Source organism: Salmo salar, chromosome 23, assembly GCF_965601325.2.
Source record: "Salmo salar chromosome 23, fSalSal1, whole genome shotgun sequence".
NCBI lineage: Eukaryota > Metazoa > Chordata > Actinopteri > Salmoniformes > Salmonidae > Salmo > Salmo salar.
The window spans coordinates 27208939-27226313 of record NC_138313.1 but is presented as its reverse complement, the minus strand read 5'-3'; the positions used below and the strand labels follow the sequence as shown (position 1 = coordinate 27226313).

Here is a 17375-nt window from a genome sequence, read left to right as displayed (position 1 = left end):
AAAAATGACGGAACCCGACCACAAGGTGGCACTGTCGTCACATGGCTGGCTAGGAGTTCACCTCAACAGATGTGAGTTGTTGTTTTAGTAGTCTGTGGTGGTTTGATGCACGTGATGTGGGTCTTAAACCATCTTTTATCTCGACGTCTCATTGCAGCATCACCAGTGGGAACAGTCACTATGACGAGTTGATGAGTCGCAGGTCCCCTTATGACACCCGGACTATAGACCTGCCATCCCATCACTCCTCAGGCTCCACTCCAGTATCTTCACCTCACTCAAAGGGCTCAGTGAAAAAGGGTGAGACTCTCCCCACAAAATAAAAGAACCACTTCCCCTGAAATCATGCAGCCAAGTGACAATTTCTTACTAGTGGAAGTGTCTCCCATCTCTTTAGGCGCTGCTTCAGACAAGAGTGATGCCACTCTGGTGGAAGAGCAGAGGAGCCCCTGCTCTCCGGGGTCGGAGAGCCTGTCTAGAGACTCAAGACGAGGAGGCTCAGCCTCTGAGAGAAGCTCCATCCACAGCCTGGTGAAGAGCGTGTACACTGACAGTACACTAGGGGGCGCCTCGGGCTACTTACACTGCAGGTAAGGCGTTCCAGCCCAGACCACTTCTGAGGGGCCCAGGGGAATTCCCAAGAGCTTGAATATCCTCCCTGACCTTCAGTGATTACTGGTAGTTCCTTCCTTCCTGAGCTTCTTGGTTGTCTTACAATCTCTGAGCACATTTGTGTGGAGATATTATTGCTGGCATATGGGCACAATGCCTCTTTCAATTACATGAGTTTCTGGTCTATTTGTTTCACTGTACAGTCTCACTTCATGTATGCGACACAATTTCCTTGTTAGCCAGCAGCATACCACCCTGCATCCACTGCTGGCTTGCCTCTGAAGCTAAGCAGGGGTGGTCCTGGTCGGTCCCTGGGTGGGAGACCAGATGCTGCTGGAGCGGTGTTTGAGGGCCAGTAGGAGGGCCTCTGGACAAAAAACAAATATCCCAATGCCCCAGAGCAGTGATTGGGGACATTGCCCTGTGTAGGGTGCTGTCTTTCGGTTTGGACATTAAATGGGTGTCCTGATTCTCTGTGGTCACGAAAGATCCCATGGCACTTATCATAAGAGTAGTGGTGTTAACCCCGGTGTCCTGGCTAAATTCCAAATCTGACCCCACCATCATAGCCACCTAGTTATCCCCAGCCTCCAATTGGTTCATTCATCCCCCCCTTTCCCCTGTAAATATTCCCCAGGTCGTTGCTGTTCTCAGTCAACTTGCCTGGTAAAATAAGGGTAAAATAAATAAATTATTAAGTGGTCCCTGGCTTCCAAAGACCACCACTCATAATATTTACACATTTCCAAGTGACTGGAGAGAATATTGGAGTGAACTTGGACACCACATCAGCCACAGTGTTCTCTCTACAGGGTCTCTTTGCCAACATTAAGATGCATCTCACTCTCTGTCAGGCCTGAGCAGCGAATGAATGGCGTCTTTTCAGTTCACTTCCCAATATAATGGGGGGCCCATTATATACACTGAGTGTACAAAACATTATGAACACTTTCCATGACAGACTGACCAGGTGAAGGCAGTGATCCCTTATTGATGTCACTTGTTAAATCTACTTTAATCAGTGTCGATAAAGGGGAGTAGACCGGTTAAAGAGGTTTTTTTTGTTGCCTTGAGACAATTGAGATATGGATGGTATGTGTGCCATTCACTTTGAACGGGTTATGGTAGTAGGTGCCAGACTCACTGGTTTGTCAAGAACTGCAACGCTTCTGGGTTTTTCTTGCTCGACAGTTTCCCGCACATATCAAGAATGGCCCACCACCCAAAGGACATCAAGCCAACTTGACACAACTGTGGGGGAACATTGGAGTCAACATGGGCCAGCATCCCTGTGGAATGCTTTCAACACCTTGTAGAGTCCATGTCTCAAAGAATTGAGTCTGTTTTGAGGGCCAAAGAGGGTGCAACTCAATATTAGGAAGGTGTTCCTAATGTTTTGTACACAATTATATTTATTTTTGTGAATGGATTTAGTCATACCCAATGCATTTTATCAAAATTCACTACATCACCAAAAGTATATGGACACACCCCTTCAAATTAATGGATTCGGCTATTTCAGCCGCACCCATTGCTGACAAGTGTGTAAAATCGAGCACACAGCCATGCAATCGCCATAGACAAACGTTGGCAGTAGAATGGCCTTACTGAAGAGCTCGGTGATTTTCAACGTGGCACCGTCATAGGATGCCACCTTTCCAACAAGTCCGTTCGGCGAATTACTGCCCTGCTAGAGCTGCCTCTGTCAACAAGTTTTTGGCTTCATGCTTCTTCTTCGCCATCAAATACATACATTTTTTTATTCAGTCGGAAACACGTATACAATATAATATGGCTGTGGTTTTCATGACTGATAATGCACATTTCAGGCTCATTCTTAGCCTACATAAGAAGGAATCCTGAAGTAAAATTGACGCGCCAATTGCACATCGTATGGCCTTAGCTTACTCAACACTCTAGGATGCTTATTTTGCTGTGGCTATAGATCTGGGCATCGAGGCTAAGAGCTAATGATTCAAATGTGTTTAGGAAGTCTAGTGGAGAGTGCCAGGGAAAAATAGTATTTTGGCTGTTGCTCTGGTTGTGGCTGAAGGGTCTACAGCAGCCTGCCTCATGGCAGCCTAACACTGACTCTTTTGTTTGGGCAGCGAGGTTGTTAAATCTCCTCACTGCAAAATGGGCATGTTGCCAGGGAGTTTTTTTCCTCCTTCTCCTGGGACATTTGAGCCTCCCCAATGGTGTTTATTGTTTTTTTTTTGCCCAGGTGGTAGATTCTCTCCATACCTTTGTCTGCTTGATGTGATAGCGATTACATTCAGGATCACGTCCTTAATGCTGCAGTTGTTCTCTGGTAAGGTAAAACCCTGTGTACAATGGCAGTTGGAGCAGGAGAGATGCACCGCTGTCTACCATACTGTTCCTAGATAGGAACCAGAAGCACATTATACTGTATCATCATGATTAGATGACTTTGCCCATTTTTGTTTGGCTCAAAGCAGCACTATGTTCATTGAAAGTTATTTTCTTCACCTACTGTAGGTCTTAGGATGGCTTTCCTGGGGCCCCCTTTTCTTAATTCTGTTAGTTCCTGGTTCTCCATTTCACCTTGTTAATTTAGTGTTCTGGCAGTATAGCACACATACCTGAACTGAATCAAAGTTGTTAATGTTCCATGTGTTATGTTTAACGTATACTATACAGCCCGTATACTAAAAACGATGTCAACTGACATTGAAATGACCAAAACCTAATCAAACCTGTGTAGGAATGATAATGAACTTAATATTTTATAGTCTCGTCACTCTGTCCAGCTTGTTAAGTCTTCGAATGCCAGACAGTCAGGGAGCATCGGAAATTCTAAAAGCGATGGATGTGGGACTATATTTAGCAAATTTGACGGCGACTAAATAATATAAGAAATTTTAAGCTCGGCCCTTGGTTAAGACTGAATGAAACCCGCGGGGTAAAATATGTTTGACACCCTTGGTTTAAAGTATAATCCCAAACCCCTCCCCCACCACTTTTTCAAACGATAATCCAGCCTTCTTTAAGTTGACAGTTACAAATGGGAGTTTGTACGTTTTCAGAAAGCATGCATATGAATCAATTGTTTATTTTTCCTTCCCTTGGTTCCAGTTTGGGCTTGGACAGTAAGAAGTCCCCCAGAAGCCCTAGCCCGTCTCCAGCTGGCTCTCCAACAGACTCTAGTTCTCCTCGTGTGTCTCCAGGCAGCGCCTCCCTAGCCGGGGCAGACATCCTTGGTCTTGGGTCCGGCTGCCCTCACTCCTCAGCCCGCCCCAGCTCCTCCTCATCCCTGTCCGCTACACTGGGGGGCAGAGCAGAGCCCACGGCTGCAGGTATACCATCTAGAAACAACCGCTCAGTCGTTTTGATACATACTCTATTGCCTATCTACAACTTCCTTTGTTTCTATCCGTCTCTCTGTTGTCCAGGTGAGCTCCACTACACCCCAGGGGGGTTGCAGCAGCATATGTCTGCAGAGCTCCACTACCTGGAGTCTATAGAGGAGTCTGTGCGCCAGCTGGGCGACGTGGAGCGGTTAAGGGGCGTGTCTCTGGCGCAGCAGGAAAGTGTCTCGCTTGCCCAGATACTCAAGGTGAGGGAGGCCCAACCCACCAGTCAGAGCACCTGAGAGTGCTCGCTTATGTATATGAATGCTTAGTATAGGCACTACTCCACTCTTGAAACCTTAGCTATTGGCATGTAGTCATGTTCTGGTGGTTTTCATTCACCTTTTTCCATAGGTCCTGACCTTTGACCTCTAACCTTTTCAGGCGCAGCAGCAGCGGCACGAGCGTGACCTTCATGAGTTGAAGGTGAAGGCAGAGCAGGAGGCGCTGGAGACCCAATGGCAGCTGGAGGAGACACGGCAGAAAGCAGCCAGGGTACTGCACACAGCACTGGCATTTAGAACGGGCAACTCTGCAGAATCCACATACTTCTCACCTAGAGTTAGAACCATGCACCAACTTGGTAGATTGTTGATCCTCTCGAGGGTGGCTTCATATTTGCCAACCCCTTGAATATTTATAGAACTCAATCTAACTTCACTGCATGTGGTGTGAGAAAGGTATTTTACTAGACGTGTGTAGGCTGTAGAGTGGTTCAGTAACAGAACTGTGTGTGTGTCGTTGCAGGCTCACGTGGAGCTGCAGGAGGACATGGCTCAGACCCAGCAGCAGTCTCTGGGAGGCATGCAGGAGGCCACCGCTAAGATGATCAGCCAACCGGCCGAGTCTGTACGCTATACAGCCGTAGCTTCCCACCAGTTCAAAGAGGTCCGAACACTCTCGCTCTCCCTCTCCACTCTTGTCCCTACAGCCAGTCACTGAGCTTGGTTTGTTTCCTCACTGTTGCATGTATTTGCAAATGTCTGACTCTTGCTTCTCGACACAGTTTCTTTCAGTTGATATATTGCTGACTTAGTTGCTCTCTCCTCAGATGACGGAGCTGGCCTGTTGTCAGATCGGTGACCCTGCTGCTACTCCCATCAGCACCCTGTTTGACCAGCAGAGGCAGCATCACCAGAGCTTCATGGGTGATATGTCTGCTGCCAAGAACAGGACCGAGGAGCCCTTCTCCCTGGACAGCCGCTCTGACTCCACCCCCTCCAGGAGACCCAACATCAGGTACTGGAATTCACACAGTGGTGCGCCTCACAGACCCCGGGAGATGTTTCTCCTTGTCAGCATAATTGGTTTGGTCAGGTTAAACTTTATAGGCATGGCTAGATAAGCAATTGGTTTTCTCCCTCCCCTGTCCTCTCTGCGTTGTACCCCCCCCAGTGGTGGAGAAAGCAGCCACCGGAGTCCCTCCCTGGCCTCCTCTGAGAAGAGACAGAGGAGGAAGGTGGAGACGGGTAACAGCTCAGTGGTGGAGGCAGTGGCCCATACAGCAGCTGAAGACTCCATCCCCAGTGACAGTGTTCAGTCCCTACTGGATGAGAAAGGTGAGGCCAGGGGTTCATAGCACTCATTGTGGGATTGGAAGGGAGCCGTTATCACAAACAGGCAATGCATAATAATCGTTTACGATGCATAAATAGCCTGAAGTCTCTTAGAAAGAGAGAACAATGTTCCTGTCCCCAACAATCTGTCCCCATACAGACAGCGCCTCAGTGGCTACAGAGTACTCTCTGAAGTTTGACGAGTCCATGACGGAGGATGAAATTGAGGAGCGTTCGTTCCGCTCGCTGCTGCCCTCCGAGTCTCACCGGCGTGGAGTGTTGGAGAAGAAGAGAGTTCCTCACGAGGAGTCGGATGACGAGCCCAGTCAGGAGAACCCCACAGCACAGGACAGCTCCAAGGTTAGTTTGCCACCTCATCTCAATAACTGTAATGCTGGCAAAGTAGCAAGACTGCTGAAATCTTAGCACTTATCCAAAAGCTTAAATGTACTAGTTTACTTTGGGAGGTTTCTCCTTAAAGTAACCAGCGCATAATGCTTATCCACATTTAGCCCGATTTTGACCGCAGTAATGGTGAAATTATAGCTTCTCTCTAATATGTTGGCAGCAGCATCTGTCTTAGCTCTTAATGTCAAGCCACAGTGGTAGCCCCCTGCCTCTCGGAAGGGTTCAGTATGCGGGATTGTGCCTAGCCATACTGACGCCTGGAAAGGGCTCCACTGGCCATGGCATCAGAAAGACTGGGAAAGCCTGCTCAATTCATTACTACCCTGGGCACAATAAACGTTCTGTGTGCCCCGGCCCCACTTAACTGGGTTCTGGGTGATTCCCTGCCTGGCTGTATCGTTCCCGACCCGACCCATACCTGGTCCCTTCAAACACAACAGGTGGAGGAGAGGTTGTGGTGCGGCTAGGAGAGGTTGTGGTGCGGCTAGGAGAGGTTGTGGTGCGGCTAGGAGAGGTTGTGGCGCGGCTAGGAGAGGTTGTGGCGCGGCTAGGAGGGGTTGTGGCGCGGCTAGGAGGGGTTGTGGCGCGGCTAGGAGGGGTTGTGGCGCGGCTAGGAGGGATTGTGGCGCGGCTAGGAGGGGTTGTGGCGCGGCTAGGAGGGGTTGTGGCGCGGCTAGGAGGGGTTGTGACGCGGCTAGGAGGGGTTGTGGCGCGGCTAGGAGGGGTTGTGGCGCGGCTAGGAGGGGTTGTGGCGCGGCTAGGGCGCGGCTGTGGCGAGGTTGTGGCGCGGCTAGGAGAGGTTGTGGCGCGGCTAAGAGAGGTTGTGGAGAGGTTGTTGTGGAGAGGTTGTGGCGCGGCTAGGAGAGGTTGTGGCGCGGCTAGGAGAGGTTGTGGAGAGGTTGTGGCGCGGCTAGGAGGGGTTGTGGCGCGGCTAGGAGGGGTTGTGGTCACACCTGGCTGCCACATGTAGGGATGATTTTGTACATACCTTGGCCTTCATTGGCCCCAGGTGTTTTGACAGCGCTCTGGATAGACTTTGGCATTTACAACACTGATTCTATATCGCAACCACCAAGGCCAGCAGCCTCTCCCTCGCCTCAATTTGTTTGCCAGCTGGAGGGAGCATGTAACCAGTGGCCAGAGTGATCTTCCATCTACCACTGTTTGCTCTCTGTGTGTGCCTGGTTTCCTGACTGATAAGGCTTTGTTATGTGTTAGTGACTCTTTGTCCCCGCTCCGCTCCCGGCAGCAGGACGGCAGCATGCCCTTCTCCAGCGGACAGGACAGCTTCTCCAGGTTCACCATGGACATGGTGCGTCAGTACATGAAGGAGGAGGAGGTGCGCGCCCACCACCAGAGCTCCCTGCTGCGCCTGCGACAGAAGGCCCTTAAGGAGAAAACCAAGGCCGAGCTCGCTTGGCTGGAGCATCAGAAAAGGCACTGGTTTACTTTTATTAGGATCCATGTTTTCTGAATGAATATTGTCTCATTCCCCGCTAACGCCAAAGTTTTTTTGGGTTTCCATCATACGAAAACGTGCGATTGGAATTCAGCAGAACACATTGACCAAAACTATGAATCTAGTTTTGGTCAATGTGTTCTGTTGAATTTCTTTCGCATGAGGCACTTCTGTCCTCATTTTGCATTCATGTTCTCACTGATTCTCCTTTCTGATCTCATAGGCGCCTCAGAGACAAGGGTGAGGATGACAAGATGCCACCCATCAGAAAGAAGCAGAGAGGCCTACTGATGAAACTCCAACAGGAACAGGTAACTAACCAACAAAATCTCTGCCCATCTCACCTGCTCCCATCACTGCCCATCTGTAATGCTGAGTGACCATGACCTTTGACCCTGTCGGTGTCTGTGTTTGTCCAGGCGGAGATCAAGCGTCTGCAGGAGGCCAACAGGGCAGCCAGGAAGGAGAGGCAGCTGCTGCTCAAACAGCAGGAGGAGATAGAGAGGATGAGATACACCACCCTCAAGCTGAAGGAGCGCCTCAAGTGTGCCGGCACCGGTGACACCCCACCGGTCAGTACTACCACCTTCTTACGTCATATTCATATCTGGGAATGTCTTATTTATGGACATATTGAGCTAATCCTCAGAGATGCTTTGTGTTATGCATATGTCTAAAATAATACTGCATGGTTCCATTAAGATTTAAAATGGTCTTGCGCTCTTCTTCATTTCTGGTGTGTGTGTGTGTGTGTGTGTGGTGTGTGTGTGTGTGTGTGTGTGTGTGTGTGTGTGTGTGTGTGTGTGTGTGTGTGTGTGTGTAACCATCTATGTCCTACAGGAGACTCCAGTGTCGGAGCACGTCGAAGGGGCAACATCCCCCAGTGCTGCGATGACTGACGGGGACGTGCGCAGCGCCTCTCCCCTCTCAGTGTCTGGCAGTGAGACCAGCAGCATCATGCAGAAGCTCAAGAAGATGCGCTCTCACACGGATAAGAAGTAATTTAAACTTCAATTAACCTATTAACTACACTGTCCAAATTTCTAATGACAACTAAAATGTCTTATTGGAAGTTTTTGTCAAGGGCTCTTTTTTTCTCTACTTCAGGGCTTATAACAGGATTCACTAAGATGGACACAATTTATACCAACTTTTAAACAGCTGAAATTACCATATTTGATAGCTTTATCTTTATGGGTGTGATTTGTTAACTTGTCTTAGACTGACGATCTAACAAAACCATATTGGGCATATCAATCATTAAGACTGTTTGCTTTGTTAATCACAATGAATTATGTACCAGCTTCAGAGCTTCTGTTCTTGAAAATCATTTGATAGAAGTTGCTGTTGCCTTGTGAAAGTGAGGGATTGGCATGACTAGAAACCTTCATTCTTCTGTGGTGTGGATATGAATATAAGCATGCTCCACGTCCTCTATAGATCAGGGATCATCAACTAGATTCAGCCGCGGGCAGATTGTTTTCGTTTGCGCAGAACATTTTGGGGGGACCGGCCATATAAAACCACCTCGCGAACCGCCAGTTGGGGAACCCTGCTATACATGCATGTTAGTTGTTCAGACTGCACCTGCTCCGATCTCTGTACTCATTCCAAAATGTACGATATGAACCAGAGCAAATATGTAGTGTAAAATGTCTGTCTGGTGTCTCATACAAGCAGCGAGGGCAGGTTTTAGTCTTTTAACAATGTGGTCATGTGACTGGAGGGGGACTCTCACGATGGTTGAACAGCCAGACCTGCACACCGACTGACCTCATTCTTATGCTTGTACATTCTGCAGTACAGGTCCTAACAAACGTTCAGTTGTTGTGGTGTTTAAGGATTTGTAACTTTCGTTCAGTAGCAACGTGATCAGTACTAATTGTAGGCCGAGAGCGAATGATTCTTTAAATTGAATAATCTACCAAAAAAACACAAACTGAATGTACCCAATATCACAGCTTAAAGTGGGAGGTCAATGTCAATTTGAGCCTAGACTTTATTTTTTGTAGGGAATTAACAAGCTGCTTGGAGCTACGCCTCTGTCTGCTTGCTTGCATTGGTCTTCTAACAACCTGCCATTTCAATATGTTAACACGGTCTCTTTTAATAATGCTCTAGTGTTGTTGTTGTGGATCATAGTGAAGGTTAATGTGTGATTTAGCCAGTGTTTTAGTCTAATAAAGCCTAAATCAGGTTTTAGTTACCAGTACTTAAAAACATGAACAATTATCACCCACCACTACATTTGCAACTTTTTGCTAAAATAACCTAATCTTGCAAATTCCTCCACCCATTGCATTTAATTAAGGAGAAGCATTATGTCTACTGAGGTGCAACATGAGACAAAGGCCTCTCTCTTAACCTTTTAGGATTATAATTGATCAGTCACGCCTAGCTCTTCTCTGGCACCGCCGCACACATTCACACATGGCTGCACATTCCTACACACCTGCTCTTTATTGGAGTCCGGCTCCAAAGACGAACATGCACATCTTGCCATGCCCTGGCCAACTCCTGATGAAAAGGACTGAGTTTTAATACCCCTCTAAGCTCTGCCACCAACACAAAACCCTGGCAGATTAACTACATCACTTCTCTTTGAATGAACCCATGAAACATCCAGTGCAATAAAGCACATGCTTAATCACTATTCTCTCTCTATTTGGCTGTTTTCTCATTCTCCAACTCATATTTTGTGCGGTATTTCCTGTGTCGTGTCCTTGCTTTGTTTGGTTGTAGACACTGCTCTCCTGTTCACTACTACTTCTCTCCATTTATGGCCCACCACTGGGCATCTTGCAGTTTCTGTTTCCCCTACCTCCAGCTGTTTATCTACATCCAGTTGGTCAGGTACAGTGCTGCTCTCGCCTCTCACTGCTGCCTATCCTTCTCTGCCCTCTGTCCCAAGGACCATGCTTATGTTCAGCTCCCGCCTCCCCATTTCCTTTTTTTTCCAGGAAGTGTGAAGTGAAAGCTTGAATAACACCCAATGCCATCCTGTTGGCAACACAAACCAGTCATCAGGCATTGCATGTACATTCACTACCGTATGCATGAAGGGGCACAGAAATTCAACAACAAGTGAAAAAAACTAGGCATTTTTGCCAGAAATGATATGACCTCACTTTGGTCTGCTAAGGTCAAAGGTCATATTCCTTTTAATACAGTTGGCCTGATTTGAACGAGACTCTCATTGAACAGCGAGAGCTCTCCGATCTCTGTGGTGTTGCTTTGAGGTGCTCATTTAACTCTCATTCAGAGTGACTGAATCAGGATCTGCATGACTTTCTCATATTCATGCCGCTCACTACTTTTGTTGAAGAAAAGTCCATAAGAGTAAATTATAAGTTATTAGGCTACACACCGTCCATGAAAAAGAGGCAGTGCCTTTGGCCGGTGCTTTAGCAGTGATAGAGGGTTTTAAATCTGTTCAATGAGCCCAGTAAAACTGTTGCTTGTGATGGGCTAATGAGTATGTATTGCAAGTGGGCTTAATAGAATTGGGAGCACAGTCTAACCCAAAGCAGTACTAGTGCGCGAAAGAGAGACAAGCAAACACAGTACTGTCTGGCACTTCTACTAATTATAGTCAACATGCAAAATAGCTGATTAACTTGCAGTGCATAAGGAACCAGTTCTTTTCAATGTACATTATAAATCAAAGCAATGGAGAAACAATTTTGAAAGTATTTTCTGTCAGCAGTATACATGGGAAATGCATTTTGACTCTTGTGTTGTGTAGAATTCATGTCGAAGTTACACCCATAGACATTTTGACCTATATTCTGCAATGTGTTTTTTTTTAACCCTTGGTGGTCTTTGACTGATGTTTTGAGGGGTGTCCTACAGTGATGTTAAGCCCTGGGGTCAAACCAACTGATTGAACCTGACTACCACACTTTGTGCCTGTTTTATCCATTTTGATCAAATGTTTGTACTCTGTTGTTGGGGGAAGAGTTTGGATGACTTGTGCACTATGGGGTCAAAATGAAACCATGTCTGTTGAGGTAAGCATGGTTCGGATGGTTTGTGTGTGTGGACCATCCCGGAGGTTTTGAGTTTGCAGGGAAGATGGGCAGGGGGTGGTTGGGTTGATGGTTGGACTGCTGATGACTCCACTAGCTTCTGCGACGTTGCAATCATTTCACTGCTTCTCACACCAACTGCACCTACCATTCTTTGTGCTTTCTCTCCCTTCCTCCTGTCCTCCCCACCACCAGGTTCCTGACCAAGCGGGAGCAGGGTCTGATGCATCGGCGGAGGCACGCGGAGGAGCTGCTGGAGTGGAAGCAGAGGCTGGATGCTGAGGAGGCTGAGGTGAGGCGGATGGAGAAGCAGGCCCTGGCTGCCTGGGACAGAGAGCGTCCTAGAGACGGAGACCAGAGGTCAGATCACAGAGACTATGCCAGCTCCGGCCCCAATGCCAGCTCCGGCCAGCACGACCCTGAGGGAAAGACTGACAGAGGTGAGAGACCACTGTTGACAGACACTGAGCTCTAGGCCTATTGTATGAGATGAAATAAGCACATGCTGTAGTATGCAGTAGTTTCTGTTTATTGCCTGTTATCAGGTATGAGTTTGCTTGCCTTGTGTCGTATACTTTTTATGAGTGAGAGAACATCGTACAGCTAGCTGTATAGCCATGTTTGAGGCTGCAGGTGTATTCATCTGCTCTTACCCCTTGACCTTTGTGTGTGTCTCTCCTCAGACTCTGTGAGTGAGGGCGACTACTCCCCAGTAGTGACTGGCTCCAGCGTGCACACAGATCTGTCTGGGTCCCAGCAGCCAGACATCCCCTCCACTGATCAGCCTGGCTCTGTCTCTGAGCTGCCCTCCACCCAGCACAGCCCCTCCATCTACACCCAGGACTTAGACTCCCCCTCTGTGAGCAAGAGAGTAAGGCCCTGTGCATGTTGTGATGTCATGTTATCTATTACTACAGTAGAAATACATTGATTACATTTGTTTATGAACCCTTCAAAAAGATTAGATCATTTTATTGTCCCCCCCCACAAAAAAAGCAACATGCACAGGGCCTTACTCCCTTGCTCGCAGAGGGGAGTCTAAGTCCTGAGTGTAGATGGAGGGGCTGTGCAGGGAATTTTATGAGTTAACAGAATCTGTCAACGAGCATGCTCCAAGTATTATCCCTCCTGAGAACAAAGTGAGACTTGGTTAGCGCTCTTCCCATCAAATTGAATTTGTGACGTGCGCCGAATACAACAAGTGTACACTTTACCGTGAAGTGCTTACTTACGATGCCCTTTCCCAACAATGCAGTAAGAAAACTAACAAATAGATAAAAAGAAAATGGTAACACAATAAAATATAAGCCGTATCGGTAATGAATCAGTGTGCTGGAGTACGAGGTAATTGGAGTGATAGATTGAGGGGAATTGTAGGTTTGGTTAGGTGATTGAAGTACTATGTACATGTGGGTAGGGGGTGAAAAGGAAAAAATCCCTGTCGCCATTTAATGAATTGTTGAGCAGTCTTATGGCTCGGGGGTAGAAGCTGTTCAGGAGCCTTTTGGTCCCAGACTTGGCACTGTGGTAACACTTGCCGTGCAGTAGCAGAGAGAACAGACTATGACTTGGTTGGCTGGAGTCATTGATTATTTTTAGGGCTTTCCTCTGACCGCCTGGTTAAGAGGTCCTGGATGACAGAGAGCTCGGCTTCAGTGATGTACTGGGCCGCACGTACTACCCTCTGTAGCGCGATACGGTCGGATGCCGAGCAGTTGCCATAACAAGCGGTAACGCAGCCAGTCAAGATGCTCTCAGTAGTGCAGCTGTAGAACTTTTTGAGGATCTGGGGGCTCGTGCCAAATCTTTTCAGCCTCCAGAGGGGGAAGAGGCTTTAGGCAGCTCAGTGAGTATAGGCCTTTGTCCAGGGTCCGGACTCAGTTGCTTCTTTCAGGGAATTGTCACTTTCCTTGTGCAAAGTTCATGTGTTACTTGATTGTTATTTGAGACATTGAGTATTATTAATTAACTGCCCTATTGGGTGAAGAAGAAAACACTTTAAAAAAATCACTTCTTTCATTTACTCCTGTGAGCTCATTATATGGAGCTAGATGTCACTATAGTTATTTGGGGTTATTTAAATCGTCTCAGGAATTTAGACGCCACATGCAAATGAGATGTAAGCAGAAACACTCAAGTCTAAATGTCATAGAAAGGCATCTGTGCATGTACCATTAGAGACACTGCCTTTTGAGTGTGTTTGTTTTTGTGTGTGTGTGTGAGTTTTGGTGTGTCTTGGTTAGTTAGTTAGTTTGTGGCATGCTGTTGTGGTGAATGTGAGACTGTCCTGAATTCCCCTTGGGCCCTATCCTTTTCCTCTGTTGTACAGTCTCCTTCACCAAAAGCCAGCCTCAGCACTAACACACACCCAGAGGGCAGCAGCAGCAAGATGCAGCTCTGCTCCTCCTCCAGGACCTCCAGCCACGACCCCAAGGCCGCTGACACTCCCTCTAGCACACACACAGGTGAGTTGGTCCCCTCTTTGGAGCAGTAGGGCCTCCAAAACGGGACATCATTTTTATTTCCTGTTAGAGCTGTTGAAAAGCAGAGTCGAAAGAGGACTGACTGCAGGCATAATGTGATGCCGTAAGAAAAGGATTATGCGTGCAGTTCCCTGACACTCAACCTGCTTAGTTGTGTTATGGGAGTATGGAAGCTTCCCAGCCGTCACTGAGCTACAGTCATAGTCCTTAAACTGTCGTTGCTGGTTCTGTTGTGCTATTATAGTGGACATTTCAATCATCAGGTTTTATCACTAACATAACATGTGCATGCATTTTTGGAGTAGCATATGAATGTCCGTATGGACAAACCGCAAATAAATAAATATTTACTCCCCTTTCTGAGAATTTGAGTACAGTAGTTCTAAGTTGGATTACTTTATACTAATCAGTCTGGCATGGATTTAGCATTCTAACCATACTTATTGTGTCACACAGAGCCGATGTCGGATCAGAGCGACATCGAGAGCCGTATCCGTGCCCTCAAAGAGGAGCTGCGCAAACGCAAGTCTGTGGTGTACCAGCTGAAGAAGGAGCAGAAGAAGAGGCACAAAGAGCGTCTGAAAGCCCAGGAGGCCAGCCTACTGAAGCAGCTAGAGGTCAGTGTATATCAGAATCCTCGCCTGCCCTGCTCCATTCAATGAGCAATAACAAGAACAGTGACTTACTTTGGGCTTTGTTTCTTTCCTTATGTCTAGTCCTACAATGACTTCATTGAGAAGACCGAGACTGAGTTGAATAAGGAACCGGACTCGACACCTGCTGCCAAGCCTCAGATCAAGGCCCCCACCTCAGCCACAGAGAAGCCCAAGATTAAACCACCACCTCCTTACAGGTACACTAGCGCACTAACTATGTGTATGTTGCACAAACTGATGAATTGGTCCATCTTCATCTAAACATGTTTTTTTCCTCTCCAGACCTGAAACCGGCATAAACTGGACGGTTGTCTCTGACTCAGAGAAAGCTGAGAAGACACTTCCACATTCTCCAGTTGAACAAGGTGGGTTGTGCATGTCAAGAAGTGTATATTTCTCCACGTTGACATTTGTGCCCATACTGTGATGATAACACAAGTTGTTCCATGTTTTGTTGTCAGATGACCTCACAACATCTGGGCTCAGTAAATATTCAGCATGGCATGAGGAGTCCTCAGACGAGGACCCCCCTACTGTCACCCCAACTCCAGTGTATGGGAGTCCAGAGCACACCAACGGTCTGAGAGGCCTGCTGTCCCCCGAGCCTCTCCCCAGGCAGCCCTCTGAGGGGGCACTCCCCCTGAGGGAGCCAGCCAGGCCACAGGCTACTGACTCTGGGGATGAGCGTGTCGTCTCTAGCCACCGGTCAGAGGTCATGGAGGAGCTGGACTCTGTAAAGTCTGAAGGATCTGAGCACACTCAGTCACTTTCTGAAGACCGTCACTTTGACCATCTACTCAAACTTGACCTAGGGCACAGCCCAGCTTCCCAGCAGCACCATTCTCTGTCAGAACATGTTTCCTCAGAGAAAGGAGAACAAGGGATTTCCCTGATAAGCAGTCTTGATGTTGATGAGAAATCTGCTAAGTCACCATCCCCCATCAAAGAGCGATCCTACACCCCTGAGTCTGATGTCTTGTCATCAAAGGGTGACTTTTCAGCCAAGGGTAAGGATGCCTCTCCTCCTTCAGCTGATGGTTACCATGAAGACTTTGGGGTCTCTGTGGAGTCGTCACTCAGGGAGGACAACCAAGGCTCCAAACCTACCTCACCATCCCGCCAAGAGACCAGAGAGGCTTCCCACAGCAGGTCACCCTTCTGCAGTAGTGAGGAGGAGATCGGTGAGGAGCTGAGTGGAAGATCTGGAGCTACTGGTGGCAGTCCTCGCTCTGAAAGACTTCTTGACCTGCAGAGCCAAACCAAGGATTCCCAGGTCATTAGTTCAAACCGCTCCCCAACTATCTCCCCTTCCCAGACCCTACCTTCACCAGCACTGGATGAAATGCCTAACTTCACCATTGGAGACAGGGTTTTAGTGAGCAACGTCCAGCCTGGTACGCTTAGATTCAAGGGCCACACCAGCTTTGCCAACGGCTTCTGGGCTGGAGTGGAGCTGGACAAGTCTGAAGGAAGCAACAATGGCACCTACGATGGGGTGGTGTACTTTGAGTGTGAGGACGACCATGGCATCTTCGCTCCTCCGGACAAGATCTCCTGTATGCCAGAGAAGTTTGAGATCGACGTGGACACCACAGAGGACGAGGACTCGTTCCTTGACGACCAATCTGAAAACGAGCCAAAGAAATGCAACTTTGAGGAGAAAATGCATGAAAGCAGTCTGCAAAATAAAAGAGGGGGTGTATCTCAGAGTTATCGTTCTGGAGACAACGGACCTACTGATGTGAATGATGATTCAGCTGAACACCAGACAAACTTGATCAACTTACATGAGTTCAAAGAGGGAGAATATTCAATGTCCAATGAAAGAACCAAGACCATCATTCTGGACTTTGAAGATGTACCTACCAGTCTCTTCATCACTGACATAGACCGTAAGATAACTATTGATGAGACCTCTACCATCATTGAGAGCAATGGCCTAGATGCCCATCAGAAATCTACTCCAGAGCAGACCGTGGGGAAAGACACCCTCAGTGCTTTTGCAGATAAGCTCCTCAACAACTTCATGAAAGACGCTGTGAAGCAATTCGCACAGATCAAAAAGGCCAAAGAAGAGAAGATATCAGCTGTTAATCAAATGAAAGATGACCTTTTTAATGAAGAGGGTAGGGAAACGGTCTCCCAAGCTCACGTTGTGGCACAGAGAGATGGTCTGCCCTTCTTCCTAGATGGAGACCAAGAGGAGCAAGTGTCGTCTCCAGAACTCTGTAACCGGCCGGTGAGTTTTGATCCCATTTTAAGACCGTTATAGAGTAAATGTTCGAAGTGTTTAAACATACAGTATTTTCTTCAGATAATGTGATAACCTGCAATCACATCATGTGTAATGCATTTCATTTATAAATGATGATATTTTCAGCTAAAGTACTTCAAAGAGCTGATTTGTCTTAGTAAATGATTAAACAGAACTGATGACATTGCTGTAGGGGAATGGAGCAATAATTGAGCTTAGCAGCACTGCTGATAACCATCCAGAGTTGATTTGACCTCAAAATACCCTTTTTGTGGATTTGTTTGAGTCCAAAGGTCAAACAACAACTTTGACCAACATGTAACTACGCTGAGTGTATAAAACATTATGAAAACCTGCACTTTCCATGACAGACTGACCTGGTGAAGGCTATAATCCATTATTGATGTCACTTGTTAAATGTAGATGAAGGGGAGGATATGGGTTAAAGAAGTATTTTTATGCCTTGAGATAATTGAGACATGGATTGTGTATATGTGCCATTCAGAGGGTGGCTGGGCAAGATAAAATATTTAAGTGCCTTTGAAAGG

The 17375-nt window shown here is 47.4% G+C and overlaps 1 protein-coding gene across 4 annotated transcripts in view; it reads left to right on the top strand.

Annotated features, from left to right (window-relative positions):
* LOC106584317 (centrosome-associated protein 350) overlaps window positions 1-17375 on the top strand; it is a 39947-nt gene that overhangs the window by 18320 nt on the left and 4252 nt on the right. For 2 of the 4 annotated variants that reach the window (XM_082968007.1, XM_014169435.3), the window contains exons 14-33: window positions 158-300; window positions 398-590; window positions 3709-3929; window positions 4026-4189; window positions 4368-4478; window positions 4731-4871; window positions 5035-5222; window positions 5379-5542; window positions 5700-5899; window positions 7197-7384; window positions 7630-7717; window positions 7826-7978; window positions 8247-8404; window positions 11630-11874; window positions 12118-12305; window positions 13764-13899; window positions 14374-14534; window positions 14634-14770; window positions 14856-14938; window positions 15035-16812. In XM_082968007.1, coding sequence (XP_082824133.1) covers window positions 158-300; window positions 398-590; window positions 3709-3929; window positions 4026-4189; window positions 4368-4478; window positions 4731-4871; window positions 5035-5222; window positions 5379-5542; window positions 5700-5899; window positions 7197-7384; window positions 7630-7717; window positions 7826-7978; window positions 8247-8404; window positions 11630-11874; window positions 12118-12305; window positions 13764-13899; window positions 14374-14534; window positions 14634-14770; window positions 14856-14938; window positions 15035-16812 — 4840 coding nt within the window. The remainder of the gene's footprint in view (window positions 1-157; window positions 301-397; window positions 591-3708; window positions 3930-4025; window positions 4190-4367; window positions 4479-4730; window positions 4872-5034; window positions 5223-5378; window positions 5543-5699; window positions 5900-7196; window positions 7385-7629; window positions 7718-7825; window positions 7979-8246; window positions 8405-11629; window positions 11875-12117; window positions 12306-13763; window positions 13900-14373; window positions 14535-14633; window positions 14771-14855; window positions 14939-15034; window positions 16813-17375) is intronic. The other 2 variants (XM_082968008.1, XM_082968009.1) reach the window with 2 other exon arrangements.